General features: G+C 39.8%; 1 protein-coding gene across 3 annotated transcripts in view; it reads right to left on the bottom strand.

The window, feature by feature from the left end:
- PELI1 (pellino E3 ubiquitin protein ligase 1) overlaps positions 1 to 22151 on the bottom strand; it is a 43128-nt gene that overhangs the window by 10930 nt on the left and 10047 nt on the right. The window contains exon 1 of one of the 3 annotated variants that reach the window (XM_084203196.1): positions 19689 to 19827. The exons of the other annotated variants lie outside the window; for them this stretch is intronic. Coding sequence (XP_084059322.1) covers positions 19689 to 19743 — 55 coding nt within the window. The 5' untranslated portion in view covers positions 19744 to 19827. Of the gene's footprint in view, positions 1 to 19688; positions 19828 to 22151 lie in introns of those variants that run through there. 3 annotated transcript variants of the gene reach the window in all.

Genomic DNA, 22151 nt, shown 5'->3' with positions numbered 1-22151 from the left:
AACTGTGCAGAAACAATAAAAGGGGTCAGCAGTTCCCAGGGACAGACTTCAGCAATACAAGGAGTTATACAGAAAATCTCAGTCCAAGGAAAGATGCCCCACATCTATTGCTCAGTTCCTCCTTAAAACATTTTCTTTTGCTTTACATTTAAAGAAATCCACTCAAGTTTACTTTGCACGTGATGGAAATCCACTTCTTATTAAACTTAAGGAAGGTTTGAGCTCTAGAGCCATCATTAATAACGCAGCTTGCTCATTCCCTTTCCAGTCTGGCTGAAATGTTTGAACTTCTTTTTTTTTTTTTCAAATACATCTCAGAACCTTTATGAGCTTCACACTCCACTTCCACAACTACTACACCCCCAGATTACTTCAACTCAAGTACATACAAGATTCAGTACTCCTAAAAAAATAATCAGTCCAACATATACACTGCTTCTCATCCAGTGTGATTGGCCTGGTGCACTCTAGCCAATGGGAAAATGTTTTTGTTCCCAGAAATAACAAAGACCAATTATACTCTTCCAGTGAGGTTCTGAAGATCAGTCCAAGGGAAATTTCATGTCTGTGAATAAAACTCAAGTGCTGTCCCACTGGAGATGAGTCTAATCTGCCATGGGATAACATCTCCACTCCTGAAATAGAGCAGGCTTATGAATCATTTAAAGCTGAGTGAAGAACTTACTTGAAGGAAAACTGTTGAGTAGATGAAAAGGATCCACCAAAATATATAATGGGCCTTCTCCTGTAGTATAACCTGACCAGTTTTTATTTCTAGAGTACTACTTTTCTTCAAAAAGTTAGGAAAGGCTAATTAAAAAGACAAATTGGCTCTGAAGGGTCAGTATATAGCTAAGGAACCAATTGTTTGAAAAAAACACACACAAATTACATTTTTGCTGCTTCTTGCAGAAGCATTTCCAGACATCAGTGGAACAAGCTTCATTGGAGAAAGCTCTGAACAAAAGACTCTTCTAAATTCATCCAAGAACATTCAACACTGATAAGGAATAAGATGTCAACTACAAGATTCCATCTCATCCGATGTTCTTCCAAAAATCATAGAACTGGCAGCAGCAAACATTTCATGTCAAGATCTCTGCTACTGCTAAAGAGAAGAGACCAAAGCCTGAAAATAAGGTAAGCAGGACTCTGCTTACCTTTGCAGAGTCCTGTATTATGGATTTGAAAAGATTTTGAGAGGAAAGCAGCTTGCATGGCTAAAGGCAAGCACAACTGTTTGCAGTTAGCCCCAAACCATAATGGGTACCAGGTAAAATTCTTCAGTGTCAAAAATAGGAAACTGGAACAGGAAGAACTCATGAACAGGTAATATTTTTATTCTCAACACTGGTTCCTCTGGGGGCAGCAGAAAGTTCAATGCTGAATACTGTCACATGCAACTGTTTTGAAGGACTGGAAAGTGACAAAAACTGAACTGAGAAAAGCATTTAAAATTTTTTTGAGTAACATAAGTCTGGTTTCTGACAAGCCTTCATGCTCTCTAGTACTCACTAAAGCCACAGAAGGCAAAGACTGCTATAGCTGAGAAAGCAAGCCACAAATTTCTGACTCCATTCCAATAGAACGAAAAGTCATTGTAGTCTCTCCTGTCTCATGCAAACACCGGTCCCTGCATCCAGGCTATCCCCTGGGAAGACCTCCCAAACAACACTTCAGAGTAGGTGAGGTTAAGAGCTCACTTTCCTTGAGCACATCATTTTCCATGGGGGACAGAGACAGATGAATTTTGCTTTGTTTTGAAACTATCAGCTCTAGCTTAACGAATCATTTGCAACTTTTCAGCTGTCTTTCCTGGTCATGAGACTCACTCACAACTAGCCTTTAGTTGCTTCAGCAAGTCTTCAGATTTTGTTTGCAGTAAGGCACAGCACCTTGTGAATTAAGTTTGCTATTTTGTAGACCAAGTACAGCTTCTGGAATTGCAGCAAGAATAGCAGTATCTTAATGGTTAAAATGGGGTGGAGGAGGGGAGAACATAAATTCAATGAGCCCAGGCAGAGATTCATTAAACACTCGGCTGAAAGCTAAAAATACTAGAATAAAAGTCTCTTTGTAATAAACTACTGTCATTTTCTAAACACAGAGCCAGCATTATAGGCTGCTAGCAACTGTAGCTAGTGCCAGACTAGCCCTTTTCTAAAATACTGCATAGAAAACGACTTACACAGTATAGAAAGAAGTCCTCTGTCAACCAATATATTAAAATAAAAATATGCTGATTCAGATGCAAAAATGGGAACTTCCCCCTCCCTTTTTATAATATTATATTTATATTCTATATCTACATATTTTAAGGTTTGGATTTTTTTTCTTTTAGAAATAAAGCACAAGACATTTTTTCTATTGATGTTTTGTTTTTTTTTTTTACTATTTGCAGTTCTGCATTGACTACCCTTGCAATTCTCACATACAGCTATTTCCTGAGCAACTCTGTGCTACAGCAGAGAGAATGCGGACAAAATGGAATCTAGTCCTTTTGACAGGTATGCAGTGCCAGAACAAGAGGCAACAAATAAGCTACAACACAGAAAATCCTGATTAGCTATTATGGGAGGGAAAAACCCTCAATCCACAGAGCCTATGAGACCTCCATCCTTGGAGATCAGCTGCATGCGGCTCTGAACAGTCTGATCAAAGGCAGTCCAGTCCCATTTTGAGTCCAGGGACTGAACCGGACAACCTTCCAACCTAAATTATTCCAGGAATACAATTAATTTTAGGAAGTCCACACAATTCTATCAAGCAACTGGACTATGCACTTGAAGTGCACTTTTGACCAGCTAGACATAAATTATAACTAACTCCATAACCAATGAAACAAGATTTTGTCCTTATCCCTCAAGATTTACAAGTTAGTGTCTACAGCTTTATTTGGATTTAAAACCCCCTACTGCGAACAAACAATTCACAGTGAATAGTGTGACAGTACCTGAGAATACACAAGTAGGACCCAAGTTTGCCAATATTCACTTACACATTTAAGCTCTTTATCACTAGTTTCCACTAAGCAAGTCTCCTGTGACTGCAAGATCAGAAACCAAAATCCTCTGAATATACATACAGTGTTTCAGCACTGCATATTGTCTTCTATGGTTACATCTCACCACTTCAAAGGAAAAAATCTTGATTTCCAGATTTAAACAACCAGAATACTAAACTTAAGTCACAGAGACACAAACAAGCTGTACAGAATACGAGTCTCTCGAGATGAAGATATCTGCAAGCATGGAAGGAGGAGACAATAAGTAATCAGAGAGAAGGAAAAAAAAAAGAAAAAACAAGCAAAACTACCACCAACAAAAAAAGCACCAAAACCCAAAAAACCAAGAAACCCACACACAAAAAAACCCCACCCAAACCCAAAACCCCACAGTAACTCCCAGCAGACTGACTGCTTGTTTGAGTATGTGTTCGCATCAAGCCCAGCTTGCCGGGTTTCACAAACAATATCCATAATGTTACTGATCTGCACTGGTACAAGCAACAAGGAATCAGGTCCTTGCATCACTATGTTTCTGAAAGTTGAGACAAAGATTGAGAAATCACTTTCTTCTATGTGACGGGTGAAGTAACGTGTCCCACTGGAAAGTTATTCTCCTTTAACTGTTTTTCCTATAAATAGTTTTGCAAGCTTGTATTAAAATAGTCTTTACTGAAGTGATCACTGGGTAAAGAGAACATGTGTTTATCTACCAGTTTTAACACTTCTCCCCATTTTCAATTAAAAACGGGCTCACGTTTCCTTCCCACACACACCTGCAATTTTACCATCATCAGGTTTAGATTCCACTTTTGAGATCAGCCACATTCTGTGTACAGCTTGCATCCTTCACTACAGATGCACAGGAAAGTTACAGGGATGCATCTGTTAGTGCAATTTAAATGCCTATCACTTTAAATCAACAGCCATATACTACATTCTTTAGGAAGGAAATTTAATTTTCTTGTTTCTAGAAAAGGGAGTTTTTCAGCATCAAAATCCCCAAGAATAAGCCTTGTGAGCATGGAGTATCAGGCCAGCCTTTGCTTTAGTACGGCTTATTATTTCCTTAGTCTATACTGTACACCTTTTCTTTTGTAACTCAGAATAAGCTTAGTCATCCACTATAGACACACAAGTGTCTTAAGATATCAAAGCAAGACAAAAACAAGATATCAAAAACAAGACAATGAGGCCAAGTTCTGAAATGAGCAAGCAGCTGATCCTGCACAAGACATCAAGCACAAACTAATGCAAGAGCTATCTACTACTATGCCTTGAGCACATCTGTAAAATCTCAATAGAGGAGTTTTTTGTTGTCACAAACAGAATGAAAGCATCTTTTTACCATGGACACCTGCCATTAGTGGGTGGTCATTCTGGAAGTAAGTCATGTGAGTCAGAGCATATACACACACAAAAATCCATTGTCTGTGGACACTCTGAAAGGGGCATTAACTTGATGGACAAGAGAAAATCTACTGTTTTGCTCTGAGGCCACAGCTAATTTTGTCCAGTCTAACAAACAGCAGTTTTGGTTGAATTGGCATCTAGCATTCTGCTTCAAGTTCTGTTCCAGCCTCAGAAGCAGGTCTGACAAGCTCTCAGCAATTTCAGGAAAGACAGGAACAGCGCCTTGAGGACAAGCAACCTTGCTCAATGAACAAGGGAAGTGTTTTAGAATAGGACTTCTATTATAGGCACCTATATGAAAATCTGTACTTTATGATAGTACTCAAAAATAGCATTCCTCTTCAGAAGACTGAAAAACCCCATCAAAGCACAGGGGTCTGATTTCAGTCAGACCTCTGCTGACTTCAGCTCCCTTATTCTGAACTACCATTGATGACATGAGAATGTGGTTGGGTGCATTAAACCTGGAAGATTTATGTAATCAATAATGATCCACTCCAACAGAATGACAAAAATAAATTCTGAAAATATTCCCTTGGAAAAAGAACTAGTCCAGAATTTTTTTCAGTTATGAAAAGTAACAGCTGATCCTCCCCTGAGGAAACCACGATAACCTCCTACGGGTTATAAATGATGTAATTCAGACTGCGTGTGGGAAGCCAAAAACATTTGTCTTTTAGCACAAGGTGTCTATTTTAAAGCTGTCACTGCAATATTATCTGTATCCTTAATTAGCTGAGAAAGTTCTTCACCAGTTAACCTGCTCCATTTACACGCAGCATGAACCCCCTTGCCCCTTTCGGATCCAGCGGTGACAACACGCGGAGCCTCACACAGGGCTCAGACCCTCCAGAGCGAGGGCCAAACACCATGGCTTGTCCTTGCTCCATCAGCTGAACTACCTGCCAGAGTTACTCACACAAGCTGCTTCATAAGATTAATTTGCAGCTTTCTCTGTGAAAAAGCTGCACTTGCACTTTGCCTGTTAGTACAAACTACGCTGAAAAAAATAGTTTTGATTTTATTTTCATTTCACTCCAATTATCAAATGAAGTTTATTTGTAATCTGTAACCCATGTGAAAAAGCCATAAAATACTACATAGAGGCATGCTGGGAGAATATCAGGCGCTCATTAGCCATAGCATACCTATTTGTGTCTTCAGAGAGTGCCTTGCAAAAATACAAACAGAAAAGTAAAAAACCTCATACAATACTAGTACAGAAGTATAGTTCTGCTGCAGAGAACTCTACCGTTAGAAACCTTTAACATTCTCCTTCTCCAGTGCTTCAGACTTTATTACACAGTATTACCTTAAGGAAAAAAAAAGGCAGTCCCAACTTTCACTTAGAGGCAGCCACAAGAGTAAAACTTCCTGAAAGTTTAGACCAAAGCAGAGGCATCTTATTCTTACACAAAGCAATAGAGCTTTTCAAATCCAGGAAAATCTACTGTCTGATGCACCTGTACTGGAATATAAGGCTGAGGAGCCTGGGCTTGCAAAAAACCACAATGACTTCTTGTTCTACATGCCCGAACATTACAGTTTTGCTTTTTATGAGCTTCTGACTTCCTGGTAAGGCAGCTCATGTACCAAAGTATCTGCTAAATAGCTGTTTGTATTACACTAAAACCTTTTCACATAGCATCTCTATCATCTTCCAAAAATAGGAGTTACAGTTACATTTAAAGCCTTTTTCTCAGTTTAGACAACAGAAATACTCAACAGCTCCATGAGAAATTGCCCTTGGTACAATTTTGTTAGGTAATAGCAGTTTTAAGGCACCTTGCTCTACATCCTAAAAATGAGAAGTGACTGACACTTCTTATGATCAAACAGCACGTACTATGCTGTGCACTTTGAACATCTCTGCCTCTCTGAGGTGGAAGGGGAGCCTGCAGTCACAGTGCCTGCTCTCAGATTTCCTTTCCATCGCATCACTGAAAACCACTGCAACTGAGGAGACTTTTAGAAGAGAGACTGAAACAATACCACACTAGAAGGGAAAAGTGACGGCATGCAGAGCACTTACCGAGATATTTGCGTCCTTGCAGTATTCCTACACGGTGGAGAAGAAAAAACCCAACCCTCCGATCTTGTTTAAAATCAGCCGAAATCCACCAACTCCTTTAAACCCCCAGCAACTGCCAGACTGAGTGACTGCTCTGTGTGCTTTTACTTCAGCCGTGGGAAGCACCTCCTGCCTTCAAGAGGGGCCGGCTCTGCCTTGCGTAAGCTGGGTAAACACCACGGCACCACACAGCATTGGCTGGAGGCAGAACCGGCATCCTGCTCCTGCTCCATCAATTCATCCATCCCTGGCCCCAAAAAGGAAAAAAGGAAGCAGAGGGTGTGTTGAGAACAATACTGCAGCCCAATTGCCTGGCAGCTCTGCGGATGAGGTTCTCAGAGAAACACTGATTTATTTCCTTCTCTTACATAACTGTACCCATGCATGCTATACTTTTTTTTTTTACCATAATTTATTAGCCCAGCTAGCTTTCCTCACCTCCCACACAAAGAGTAATTTCTTAATACACTGAGAATTATACCAGCAGAAACTCTTCAGGCATTGCTATCTCTGTTTTCACTAATACTGTAGGACTGGACAGATGACACATCTGCAGATGCCACCTGTGTGTACAGGACTGTCACGGCCAATGATTCTAAAACAGCTCAATCCTGTAGGATGCACATTTAGAAAGGCAAATCTGCATGTGCCAGACCAGGTTATGAGCTCATTTCTCATTCCACCAACACCAAAATCACTGCATCAAGCCAGTGGGTGGGATAATTTAAATGTCTGAGCCATAAAGTGGTGATCAAGTTACCACAGCTTCCAAGTTACCTCGTGGAATTGATCATGCAAATGCTGTGAGGCTGCTGCAATCACAATATGACACAGCAGCTTAACCTTTACATCAAATTTTACATCACAGCTGTAGTGGGTGAAGAAGGGCTAGATGGTTACCCTGGCTCAAGCAATGTAGATAGAGCCTGACATTTCACATCTCCATGTTGTACATGTGACTGTTGCTGCTCCTGTTTCTGCTGCTCCCTCCTTGTCTTGCGACCTCAATCTTTTAAAAACAATTTTATGGACTGATCTGTCAATGTTTTAAAGTTGGTTTATCTGCTCTGTTATTTTTTTAACAGAACTGTTCCCCAGTTCACCTTACGGTATAGCCATTGGGTAACACTCAAGCCTAAGAACTCTCCAAACAGCTTTCCTGTTCATAATGCCATAACACAACATACATTGCAGCTCCACAGAAGTCGGCTTTACTGCTGAGAACAAGGTGAATGCATCTGTGTTTTCTCTCTTCTCAACCTGTACTCCACAGCAAACTTTCCCCTAAGTAATACAATGCAGCTGTCCTGTTACAGGATCTTGTCTCCTACACAGAAATTTAGCTGCAGAATATCATAGGTTATTCTGGATAATAAAACTATACATAGGCTCAAAGATACTTTTTTCCTCCTACCATAGATTACTAGGTACAAAGATATCACCTTGCTCCACAGAAGTGCTTGAGCCACAGCTGCTGAACACTGGAAAGGGCCTGGAGAAACAATGATGTACAGGTGCTCCCTCGTTTCCACACTTCTGGTTGACAAAAAAGCCACAGGACTGAACACTGCTCTGAAATGGTATGGTCATTATCACAGCTATCAGATTACTAAACTGGCAAGGGGCTAGGGGAAAAACCAAAACCACACACAAATCTCCAACTATTTCAACCCAAATAATTTTGCTTATATGTTTGTGCATTTATTCTGTAATCCCATTATAACAGTGAGGGGATAGAGACCTTCTGCATCCATCTCAACAGAAACACAAGAGACTCATCAAGGGTGATCCTGAGATTTAGGTTCTAAGGGAATCGTCCTCCCTGCCAAAAATCAGTAGCCTCGTGGCACTGGCACACAAACCCACCTTTTTCACTGGTAATGTGTAGATCCTTAAAATGGCAATTTTTACTGGGGTGGAGGAGTCACACCACCCCACCTCCCCCATCAGTTTCAAGTATTTTCTGTTTTGTCCCAGCCTATACAAAGTTGGCAGCTTGAACGCTGTTTTAATCAGGGCTAAGGGTTGCTTTTGTGATTTTGTTTTAAAAGGAAAAAAAAAAAAAAAAAAAAAAAGAAAACCACATCAGGACTGCCTAAGTATCACTTAACACACAGATATGGCACCAAGAGTACAAAAGGTGCTCTGTATTCAGGTATTTAACCACAGTGATTAGTTACATTTGTATGACCACTTCTAGGCTGCATTACTTTTCTCACACAAGTTGTAAAACTGGACTTGTACCGTTTCAAAACAACCTGAAAAGCAGAACTTGAAGACTAATTTGCTTCTAGAACTCCTTTATTCCCAGACATTCTTTATTTTACAGATGCAGAGCTGTTCAGCATTCAGGTTAATAAGCTTTTAGATTATTTTATGCTGCAGCCACCTAAGAAGCAGCTGCAGGTGGATTTGCTTTCTGCCACCCCAACCAGCCTCCTGCAGATAACAATCCCTACCTGCCTTCATATTAGTGACCCTCTGGAGCAATCAGACACCACCACACAATGTCCTTTTTATAGCTAATCACATTCCCTCTTAATCCAGGTTTTTTGAGGCTTTATTTTGCCCCTAGGCACACTTCTATGTGGCTGCCTCTGAATCTCACCCAACAGAGTTTGAACCACTTTGTCTCCCTGCCTGTGTTTACACACAGCCATGCTCTACTCAGCTGTTCTTGTGTCAGCAGTGCCCCTCACTTTTATGATGAGGAGGGTTTAATGATTTTTCACAGAATCACAAGAACTACGCCATGCCTTGAGGACTGGAATGAAATGCTTTTGGTATGCTGCCGCTAGGCAAGCTGATTTCTCCTGGAGCAAAGATACCATGCCAGACTAAAACAATGCAATCTGTAGCCCAAGATATCACTGCTAATTTCATGAAGCGATGCTGAACTGCAGGGGAGGTTCTTTCTTTGAAGCTGTTAAAGAAATAAAGGGCTCTATCGTCATGTTCTTCTATCTGACTCACAAACAGATGCTGTACAGTTTGATACAATTACGTGATTTCACATGACATTCAACATGAGCTCTGGAGAGGAACGCATTTCTAGCTGTTCCAGCTAAAAAGACAGCCTTACAGATAGGGGCAACGGGCAACATTACGGCCTCTAGTGTCCAGACCAGCAAGAAGCCTGGAGGGCAAACTCTTCATGCTGGAGTTAACCTTATCATTATATTACTACTACCTTTCAAGACTGATGTTCTGAACAATCTGTTGATAATTTTATTCAACAAAACAGACAAGGAGTGGACTAAAAAGTCCATGCAGCATAAGAGCTTGAAATTACTGCACACAGGCTATATTAAAACAGAGACTGAAGGAAACACTGAGAAAAGGGAGCAAAACACCTGGTGGAGGAGCAGGACATGTAATGATCCCACAGGGGAGGTATATTTGTACAGTCAGTGCTGAATGTTGAACATACACTATACACAACCTGAACTCAGTTTCCCATGAAGTCCGGGGCTGAATTCTGATCAAAGCCAATGATATCCAAATAAGAAAAATATTTCATGTATTCTAAGGCATTAGCACTGTTAGGGGGTTCCCAGAAGACTAATCTCAGGTGCATGAGGGAAGAAGAAAGAAAGGAAGATTACTGACTTACCAGCCTCATTAATCTTTTATTGTGTTACGTCACATGTAATCTCTGTGCAAGGAGTTCCCATGTCATGCTGCTAATAAAAAGTCATACTACAGTGTTTTAAAGAGATTATAGAGGGGGAGACCAGCCTGAAGCCAAGAACATGCTATTTAGAGTATACAATAGAAATGCTAATCAAATAATCTGCAGGAAGAGGAGAAGGGAAGGAAATGACCTAATCCCCTGCACTACTGTGTGGTGGCTTATGGCAAGAAGTAAGAAAGTTCTTACAGGGGCCAGGAAAACAAAGGTCCATTGTTATAGCTACAGTTTCCAGATAAGAACCCTTTTCTGCATCTCAAGTTTCTGTGACATGAAGGGTAGATGATACTCTATGAACTCTTCTACACTGACCACTTCTGCAAGGGGTAGGAGAGGTTAATTAGAATTGCAGGACAGCTGAGCAAAAGATCTAAATAGAATCTTGAATTCTTAAGGCACAACAAAGTCTCCTTCAAACAGATTTACCAACTCTAAAATGTTGCTCATCCAGCGATGGTGATCCTTAAGCAACTGTGGAGCAATTTGTGACTGAAGCATAAGACTGAAGTAGCCTAGTTACAGAGTGGCAACAAGTCATCACACTGCACAGAGGCATTTCTCATCACAGGAGTCACACTTTGCCATCAGACAAATGTAATGACCATTTCTTATGAAGTCCTGTTCCACCCTTACACCTGTGAGCCTGTTCCTCAACTACACCAGAGAAGTCCTCCACAAGAGAAATGGGTCCCAATGAGCAATTCAACACAGCAACTGTTGCCCAAGTAAGACATCTGGGGATTAAGCTGCTCTTAAAACAATCTTGTGGTTTAACCAACCCCAGCCAGTCACCAAGTACCATGGAGTTTGCTCACACCTCCCCTGGCTCGTGAGAAAGGCAGGGGAGTCAGGGAAAAAAAGGTAAAAAAGGGTTGCAATAACAACAATTAAGTACTTGAAATAAAGTAAAACAAAACATAGTAAGGAAAAGGGAGACAACATGAATGGAGAAAGAAAGGAAACCCAAGAAAGGGATGCACAATTGCTTACCACCCCACTGACTGATGCCCAGATCATCCATGAGCAGCAGCCAGCCCCTCCCAGCCAACTCTCCCAGTTTATAATACTTGGCATGATGTCCACTACCAGGAATCCCTTTGGTCAGTTTGGGTCACCTGTCTTGGCCATGCTCCCTCCCAGCTTCTTGTGCAGCTCCTGGCTGGCAGAACATAGAAACCTGTAAAGTCCTTGATTCACAGTAAGCACTGCTCAGCAAAACATCAGTGCATTAAAACTCTCATCCTAAACACAAAACACAGCACTGTACCAGCTGCTATGAAAATTAACTCTATCCCAACTGAAGCCAGGACAGATGGTTCTTCACCTGGCTTCAAGTGTCAGATGTGCTGAATTCCTAAAAATTCAAGACTGAAAGAATGATAGGCAAAGCCTCATTCTGAAGAAAGCACATTTGTTTCCAAAAGGGTCAAACTGATGCAAGTCATTTGCCAAGTCAGAGCCATACAGATGTAGCTGCACCAGGCTTCTTTCCAAGACAGCAACTTTAATTTCCCAGGTACTTGGAAAAAGCAATTGTAAAAGATTTCTTTTAAGTTCTCTAGGATCATTTCTGGTTCAATTAATCTTGGCTAGGTGCAAGCACTTCTTTAAAGAATTTTTTAGATGTTGTTCAGCAAACTTTCAGCATCAGAACACAGATTCACTGAGCTTCAGGTATTATGGTTTCCCCTAAATATAAAAAGAGAGGCCCAATTTGAATTCATTTCCAAGACACGATTTTCGTACTTGCAAAGCCTTTAAGGTTATAGTAGAACTAGCTGAACCTGCATTACCTGAAATTTTTCATTCCCACAAAGCCAGATCATTTGACCATGGACTTGTACAGAGAATTCTAAGACAGCTGCTAGATGTAGTAAACTTTCAGTTCTGAAAAACATCTTTATCTCAGTGATGAAAAACATTTAATGTTAGATTATTCATTCAGATTAGCAAAAAAAGATAGGAAAAGTATTCAGTTATAGAAATTCAGCTATAACTGGCTGTCTCCCCACACTCACATGCTAGAGAAAAATTATGTTAAGAGGGATAAAGTTTAAAACTATTCAGTACAGTTTCTAATCAACTTCCACATGACACAAATGGGTCTCTTCCAAGAAGGCAAATATATTTACCCTCAAAGAGATCATGAAGCCAAAAGTTCAATCTATCCAACAGCCCTCTGCTTTATCCTAAATTCCTAACCATGCTTACTAAACTCTTGACACCCACAATTTTGACTGTAGTCCCTCTGCGATTCTGGTAAAAAAAGGGCTGGAGAACTTCAAAACAGCTCCCCTCACTCCTGCACGACAGCGTCCCAAGTCCGTAGTTCACACCTGAATACTTCTCAAATCACTGCTATTAAACATAGCTATCTTATTATATTCTTTCCCCTCACTTCAAACTTTAGACAGTCTTTACACAAGGTACAAAACTTGGTCCTTTCTAAACATATCACCTCCAGCATTTGCACATGAAAGCATATGACCTATATTCCTCTGGAGAGCTGTCAGAGGGCTGCCTCCTCTCTGCAAGCCAAGGGTCAGGTTTGCACAGCGGCCTGCTAGGAGATGTCAGAGCTCTGTACAAACACACGGGGTTCAGCACCTCTCTTTCCTGTACTTTTGACTGTCAAGGACATCTTTTTAGGAATACTTAAAATACTGTTTTATAAGTTCAGGTACAGAACAAATGTTACTTTAGGCAGTAACCCAAGGGAACAAGAACTGATTACTCGTCACATGCAATAGGTTTCTAATGGAGAAATAATGAAATATGTCCTGATACATTAAAAGCTGCCCCTTAAAAACTAAGGTGAACCAAGTTTTATGTTAATACAACTTGCATTTATACATAAACACAAAACGAACTTTTTGCACACTTTAGTTCTCATGTGCATCACCTCCTTCAGCCAGGAATTCAAACAGTACAGTTCCAATACCTTCTGGTGTTGGACCTCCTGCCTGTTCACAGTTTGTTACTGCTCAGTGAAAAAAAATTCCACACCAGCTGATCAGATCTTTTTCTTTCCTTTCTAATCTCATAGGCAATGCATGATTTAGCATATACAGGCACAATACTTTACTTCCTACACTTCTAATCCAATTTGGTTAAGAGGTTTATTGCTTATAAAAATAAACAGGCAGTTGCACTTTACCTCTATGCAGGCACTAACGCCTAACAAAAAAAAGGTCATTCCCAAATAGTAACAGTTCAGTGCTAGAGATGCCATCCCTAAATTCTACTCCTTGGCTGAGACAGAAATACAGTTTTTTCTTTAGAGATACAAGGGAGAACTCGTAGCTACTCTTTGCTCCTGTCACTTGCAATGTTTGGTATTATTGTGCCAAATATATTCCCAGCAAAAAAAGCCCAGGAGAAAATACCTCAACCACGGAGATGGAGATGTACTATTTCCATAGGGACCCAAGAGACTTTGGTCTGACCATATGGTCAGGTTTTAATTAACAGCTAAGGAAATCATTATGTTTCACATTTAAGTTACAGCTGCAGGTTTTCAAGGTTATCACTAGTTTCAAACTTTCAATTTTCTATGTCCAAGGAAAAACGTTACTTTTACAGACAGGAAGGTATCTAGCTCAATATGGGAACTTTAAGTTAGTACAGCCTTCAGTTACAAGTGGAAAAAGAAATATTCCCAAGAGTGTGGGTCATAAAAGATAAGCAAAGGCATTTTGGTACTAAGAGAGTAGTCTGTTTTCAAAAGAGCCTTCAAAAGAGCCAGGCATTTGAAATCTGTATTGCTTCTTGTCTACTCAGCATATGTCAGACAAAATTTAGCAGATGAAGACAAAAGTAATTTTAGATTGGTTGACTACAGAGAGAGTGACAGGCACTGTGGCAGAACATTTTTCCAGCAACTGCCAAAGTGATGCATCCATTGTATGGCAGTGTTAAAAAGTTCAGCTGTAGTTTCATGGACTGCCCCAGCATTTTCAAGGATGCTATGTCACACTGCAAACTCTAATGCAATTAAATTAGCAAGGCAACACGTTGACTCTGTAATTCTACCAGCAAAGAAAATGTTCCTGAAGACAAAAAATGTTCTTCCTTGATCCAAAAGAATTTCACAGCAGAATTTTGTGTGAATATAAACCTTCAAAATTTGGCCTAGAAACTAAGACTCTTAAAACTGAGGTTTGAGAACACAAGTTCAGCATACTTCTTATCAACTAATGATAGTTTATTTATTTGACATAAAATGTTCAAGCAAAACAGCTGAACAATTTCTTCTGAAAAAAACAAAACCAAAAACAAAAACACCCCCAAAACACTAAACAAAAACCCATGCTTAAAGTTCTATGTTGGTCAGGACTCTGGCTCTCTGTACTTACCAGCTCATATTTCAAAGCTACCTGGAGAAGCCTCCAAAGCAAAAAAAAAAAGGTTGAACAGTTAAAGATGGAGCTAGATTTGAACTAACACAAGCATGAAATAAAATCTACATTTCTTTCTCTTTCAGGCATTTTTCTGACATGCAGAAGTATCTTCTTGCAAACTCACTTCTAGTAATGACCTCTGCTCTGCACTTTGTACCTGTGTGCCTTGAGAAGCAGGCTTTGTGCAAAGAATTACTTGTTTTCTCTCAAAGAAGAATTTTTCCATTGAGGAAATGGGAAACATTGTTGGGGAAATACATGAAAAGTGCAAAGAGCTACAAAACCCAGAAGTTTTGACAGCACCACAACCAAGTGATTTTTGAACAGTACCAGACTATTCAGAACACAGTACTTTAAAAAGTTTGGAAATAAATTTCACATGATTTATAGCACCACTTATTTATTAACCACACTGACTGGTTAATATAGTACAGATTTCTTCCTTTTGGAACCTTGGGAAAGAGATTAAGAGAAGCCTCCACTTTAACCCATACACTGCCTGTGTGGGTATCTTCCATGGAAACCTTAGGCTCTGTTTTTCTAGCACAGCAAAGTTAACAGTAACAGTCTAGTCTGGAGGAGCCATTTCACTTGCCCCTTTCATTCAGCCGTTCAGTGCAGACCCATTAATTCCAAGAAATCTGGCTCTTCAGAAGTGATCTTCGCAAGCTTTTCGGGGTAGATTGGCCCTGTCTGGACTGATATTGTTTGTGAAAATTGTTTCAAATTGGTAATCGCTACTCACAGCTCAGCGGTGCCTCGTTCACACCTATTAATAGAGGTTTGTCATCTGTTACTCTTGTGCTTAGTGATGCCTCCTGCCATCCCTTTGTAGAGCAGAAGGCTCAGAGGTAATGAACTGTCATGGGCAACCTTAACACAAATAGACACTACCCACATTCGTCAGAGATGTCTGATACATTCAAGGGTCTCGACCAATGCCAATTCAAAGTAAAACAAAACAACCAAAAACCCCCTCAAACATTTAAGGAATATCATCTATGTAATTAACTATTCAACAGAAATACTAAAAAACCCTAAAAATGTCAAATATGGCAAAGTCATTGAAGCCAATTCAACACTAGACACCCAGCATGACTTTATGAAGTGTCAGGTGAGTTTTGATGAAAACAAGTTTGTCAGGCTGATCATTAGAGCTGCCTTTAGCACTCACCTTGTGTTGCCTCAATGCAACTTAGTGTCAGAACAAATTTTCAAGCATGCTCAGTCTCACTCCACCAACATCAACCCCAGCTGTAGAACAGATATTCTCTCAACATAAAGGAAAGAAAACACTTTCTCTGGCTTAGCAGCCACTGTTGTACCTCAACTTTTTAAAACACTAAAGTCATTCTGCAATTTTAGCATTTCACTGATGAAAGTGTATGGATTAAATGTCCCCAAAATAAACCTTGAACCATACAAATAACTAGAGCACTGTCAGAAGCTTGCTCTCCTCAATTTTATAATAGTTTTCCTTGCGTGCAAACATGACTGCTAGGACAAAAAGATGCAAGGTCAGCCACTGACATGTTATCAACACCATACAATGTTACAAAACCAACATGAGGAGTACATAATCTCCAATAATTTTATTAGTTTCTGAGGTGAAGTATTTTTATTTTAGTAATCACTTCCAAGCTGGGGCTTTTTCTCCTTGTTAGAAGGGAGGCAGTTAATTTAAATTGCAGAAAAAAAATTTAAAAACCCAAAACCAATAAAAACAGGTAAGCACAAAAAACCTATTTTCTATAAAAGTCTTCACTTAAAAACCAATTTGTGGCCTAAACTTAAAATCTAACAGTTATAGTAGCTCTCCCATATCAGAAATAAGATACACTTTTTTCATTTACTCAAAAGAGTGATGTAAATGTTATGGGCAAAATGCAGACTGGTAGCTGTTGACACAAAGTTTCAGCCCTGAAACCTGCCCAACAAGAACTGTGAGCTAGAGCTTGGTGCCCACGGAGCAAAACACCACTTTTGGGAACAACTGCACGGTCCCAGTTTTGTGACAGAGACCTGAATTTTACTGCTTCTGCTATTAAAACTTACAACTAAGCATCCTCACATTTGCTGTACTAGGATTTGCCAAAGCCAGGCTGCAGGACTAACTAGACGTTTTACTTGTTCTAGGTCCTTCTTTTTAAAAAGAGGACTGAGCCTAATATGAAGTGGTGTGAGTTAAAGAATTACTGGATTTCTTTTCACAGCTAGTCCTGTCTCTTCCAGTCATCCTCTCTGATTCAGCAATATGAAAATCCTCACACGTTACTTACTTATTATTTCATTAATACATTTATTTAATGTCTTTGTTTCCCAAAGACAGCATGTTGCTTATTCCTTAACGTTTAATACAGAAGTCTACCTAAACCATAACAATTGTATAAGAAAAAGAAAGGCTGCAATTCTCACCCCCAAAACAATACCACTATGATTGGATACAGTGAAGCAGCAAGATTTACCTTTACTGGAAAAAAAAAAAAAGTCCAGTATACAAAAGGTAAGCAGAGATAACAGAAGGCCTAACACAAAGGGGCATTGAAATATTATAGTCAAAACTCCCAGAGAAGTGGCAGCCAACTGAAATCAAAGATCATAAGAAAAGCTTTCTTCTTAATTGAAAGCAACATGAAATCTCTGTTCAACCACAAATGCACAGAGTAATCTAAGCCAGTTCCAGCGTACAGAAGACCGAATCCTTTGACAGAACTTCAGCCTTTCAGGTAAATGCCTGCAAACTCAACCTGCTCCAAAGACGGTTTTTACTGTCACAAATGAAGATTCTCTAATTAAATTTTAAAAAGTAAAAATACTTGCAGCCTGTAAGTTTATCCCAAATTGAAATTCTGCAATAAGATACTCTTCCTTAAGTGTCTTTTTAAAGCGTGCCAAAACCATTAGTTAAAAGGATAATCTAAATAAAGCCATTGTTAAAAAATAAAACTACATCATGCCATGGCTGGAACAGCTAAGGTACTGGTCAGCAAGGAAGGATTATTGCCTGTCATAGAACCAAAGCAGAAGACTTAGTTGTCTCTCTCTCTTTTTATTATTATATTAAACTTTTCTAATGTTTCACAAAAATAAACTGAGATTTGTAGCTCATCTGATTAGCAGATGATCAATTGTACTGACTGACTTTGTTTCTAAGCATACTGTTCCAAAAAAAACCCTAAAAAAAACCCTAGAAAAGGCATGCTAAGTAAGAAAAAGAAATTAAGAAATTGAAGCCCATATTCTGTTTTTCATCATCTACCACGTCGCTTCACCAAACCTGATACCTGAGGCCAATTATGCAGCTAAGTAAGGATTCAGCTGCATTGAAGGCAACTGAATTCAGCAGCATAAGCAAGATCACTATCAGCCTACCTATGCAAGACTGTACTAGAGCAAATCTTGGCTGGACATGTAATTTAATTCACCACTCTGATTCTGGATAAGCCCCAGACCTTCAAAATAACTACACTGCCATCAGAGACAATATTCAGTGTCAGGTACAGTATTTGTGTACTTTTTCTCTGAAGACATGAAGCACATAAACGCCAGGTGCCCTCCAGCTTCTGAAGCCACCAGCTTCAACCCTGTTTCACAGCTCTTCCTAGAGTTTTTCCAAGTGTTTTTGGCCTATGTACAAGTACTTGAACGCAAACTTGACCATCACGTTTCATTAGATATAAACTTCTTCCTAATGCATTTTCCAAGGAGACTCAAGTTTTTAAAACAAAGCTGTAACACCTACATTACTTTTAAAGGTCTATACCATACTGCATGACCTCTTGAGCTTCCCTTTGAAACATACTGACAGAGTTGAGGAATTTTGGACTAAGAATTCACTCACGATAGAAACTTGACAGAAAATCAAGAGGCACAGTGAAATAGGGCTGATCAGGAACTAAAATAAATATGCAGCATGAATTCAAGTCAGCAAACTCATGTTGAATAATGAAGTGGTATTTCCCATACCTAAAATGTTTCAGGCTGTTAACCACCAATACTGACTGTTCATAATTAGTTTCAGGACTTTGGCAGTTGAAACAGAAATAGCAGCCATTGAAGTACTGATAGCTTTGATCATGAAAAACATTATTATGATTAGCATCTCATGCCTATTTGCTCCAATCCCCTGAGATGTAAAATAAAACTATAAACATTTTCAAAGTTATATGCCAGAAGTCCTCTCACTATTAATCACAGCCTTTGTACTCTCAATTTCACTAACATTAACTCCACTTGCAAACTGGTCTAAGCAAGGTAAAGTTGATGTTCTCACAACACATTATTACTTTGGGTCAAGCAGTACTGAGAAAAGGCAGCAGCAGTTGTCCTCAAACCAGAGGGCCAAGGAAAAAGAACAAGGCACAGATACATTCACAGGCAAAGCTACAGAAAGCAATGCAACCATTTTAAGCCTACCACATCAGAAGGATATACAGTCAGTCTAATAACAAAACTTAAGGCACAGCTCCCTGAACCTCTAAGGAAACTCCCACAAATAATTTTTTTCTCTTGAGTTAGTGAGAAAACTCAGCTCATGGAAAAGCTCTGGTCAGCAGATCTGGAGTAAAGACAGGCCAAGGACTGCGTAGCTCAGATCTGGGGAGGGGGAGCTATGTGTGTGCACAGTCCAGGGAGATGAGATGGAGAAGGCATCACTCTCATCGGGCACTAAATATTGTATCAGAGCCTCTGGAAATAACCTTAGGTAGAAATCCAAGATTAGGGCATGAGAATGTATATTTGGCACAGTTTAGAAGGCATGTCACTAATAATCTGCATTTTATAAAAGCTATGGTTGCTGTAGAGAGATATCATCCAATGAACTACTTAAAGCATTCTCTTCCACTTCTTTTAAAAAAATATAGTGATTAGAGGACAAATACCTTTACAGATAGTTACAGTAAGACAATAGAAGTAGTTTGTATTGTTCTACATTTGTACTTTTAGCAGCTTATCTCAATCAAAATCTCCCAGAGGGAAATAAAAGCTCTACTTGAAAGGAACTCTAGAAGTAGTTACCAAATTCTCTAGACGAAAAATTTGAAAAGAAGTTCATGTTCAAGAAAAGAAGTTTGTTCTTGTAGAACAACTGTGCAGATGCAAACTCACCGTGTCCAAGCCCCTCGAGATTGTACCCGCGCTTCCACTTGGATTTACGATACATAATCAAAAGCCTCACGTGCAGAGGGAAAGGGACCTGTTGATGATGGTGGCTGTCAGCAATGAGCTGAGCTCAGTTAGCTGCTAGTGCAGACAGGACAACGATTTTCAACACTGCGAGAGAAAGCCAGAGTGAGACCATATGGTTAAGCCCCATCCACTTCAGCAATTGAGAACTGTCAGCTGGCAGAGGCACAGGTAGGAGATCCACCTGTCACTCACGGCCACTGTAAAGAATGGTTTCCTAGAGGCTGGCTCAGTGTCTCCTGGAATAAACATGTCTTTGAACACAGTGTACACCCTCCTCTCCAGTCAGCACTCCTAGTGCAAAGCAACTCAAATGCTCAGTTCTTCAACATTATTGAGGGAAATCAGTTGCCAGTAGGTACACTCAGAATTTACTGAAATTTAAGAATATGTTCTGGTATTATATGGGATAAGTCATAGTTTTACATTTACAGAAGACTGTCAGTTGCAGGTAAGCATTAGACAAGTGCTGTCAGCAGACAACCTGGCTGTGTGTTATTTAAAACCATGCAAAATAAAGGGATGAAAGGGCTGGTTTTAACTTCAAACTATTAGAGTAAGGGGAGTTGAACCAGATAAACTCCAGAGCTCCCTTCCAAATTCTTCTCTTCGTTGACAAACCTGGCCACTAGCACAGAAGCATGAGCTTTGCATGCAAAGACAGAAGCCCTGCATTACAGAGCTGTTATTTATCACCTACTTCCATGACTGCAGGAATGCCTGAACTTAGTTGCTAATGTATAACAGGAACACATTCTGCAGTTAAACAATTTTAAGGTGGCACAAAGCACTGCTGCCTGCAAAAGCAGCAGGCCTGCCTGTGGCCCAACAGCTACATGGCACAAGGTTCTGCACAACCATGATTTCCACAGACCCACCCTCCAAACTGTTTCTCAACTGGATTTGCTCAGCAATGAGTGCACCTGAACAGATGCCAGGAGCCAAGAGTTAGGACCACCTTCCATATGAATGTGTTCATTTCCAGAAAAATAGTAAAATTGTGTATTTTTAAATGCATGGACTAAATAGTAGTGAGAAAACAGGAAATAAGAATTTACTTCTGAGCAATATTCAAAAGCTATGTTAAATCTTGAAAAACAAGGAAAATTTACTCCCATTTTTAACTACAGCTAACTGTTTTCTGTATACTCATTCTTCAATCCAACTTTTGTTCTTTAAAGTAGCAGAAGCTATATTCATCAGTAAAAGACCACTTAGTACAGCAATAATCTTATTAGCATGAATATGGAGTTAAAACTAAGCTTATATGAAAGATGTTGTAAAATTAAGCTTGAAAACAAGCACATTAACAGCAACAAACAAAAAAAATTAAAATTCTGTCTCAGTTACAAAAACACACTTGGAACAATCCATAATTCTGTCTTCATCAAGGCTTAGTCATTTCCTGTACATTTATTTTCTTCCTATGGGAGTATTTTGTCTGCTTATATTAATGCAAGGTACCTCCATAATCAGTTGCTACAATAAAACCTGGGATACACCAATGATAACACAGGTTATGGTCCAGTTGAAAAACTCTTCTACCAACAATTCTTCTTAATTGGTGACTTGGTTGCATGATGGGAAAGCATCTTCTGACACTGTCTGGCAAAGATAACCTGCAGAAACTGAACAGCCCCCAATAGAGACTCCAGTACATTGTTGGGAGTGGAATGAGAAGACAGGTGTAGGTCACAAAATACAGTCTCTGAAAATTGTGAGATAATATCTGAAGATTGTCAAAGCTTAAGTAACATTCCCAAAGATTAATCAGCATCTCTGAGATGAAGTCTGAAATATAAACTATGGCTGCGAACTAGACACCCGACTCAAAACCAGGCTTAGTACTTCAGCATAAGAGTGAGGTCTAAGAAAAACCACCAACTGCCATGGTTAAGCTTACAATATAAACTAACTTGGAATTCCCACATACTTTAACTACAAGGATTATTATTAACAGGGAGTGTAGAACACATTGCGATTTTAAGTCTCTCTCTATCAAGAGAGACTCCGCACTCAGATGTAGGTCTCTGAAGCACTGAGCAACTTTACCTTCTGCTAGAGTTGTTAAAGTTGCAAAGCAGAAACCAGACCAGACTGCCACTTAATAAAAGCAGCCTCAGCAGGAGGAGTGAAAGGGAAAACCCAGGCTTCACCAAATGCCATGCTGCTCCACATCAACACAATGGAGGGGAATCCTGTTCCACTCTGAGTGCTATGAGCCACCTGGCCAGAAGCCATGCTTATGCATAGCTACTTGGCCTTGAGGGTTGAAAATAAAAAGATGAACAGCCAAAATTTGAGGCCAGCAGACACAGCTGTCAGGCAGGGATAGGCAGACCTAAGGACTGTAGCATTACAAATCCTCCAGCCCATACTGGTTGG

This window comes from Fringilla coelebs (assembly GCF_963513975.1).
Source record: "Fringilla coelebs genome assembly, chromosome: 3".
Classification (NCBI taxonomy): Eukaryota; Metazoa; Chordata; class Aves; order Passeriformes; family Fringillidae; genus Fringilla; species Fringilla coelebs.
This window is presented reverse-complemented; position numbering and strand designations above follow the sequence as displayed.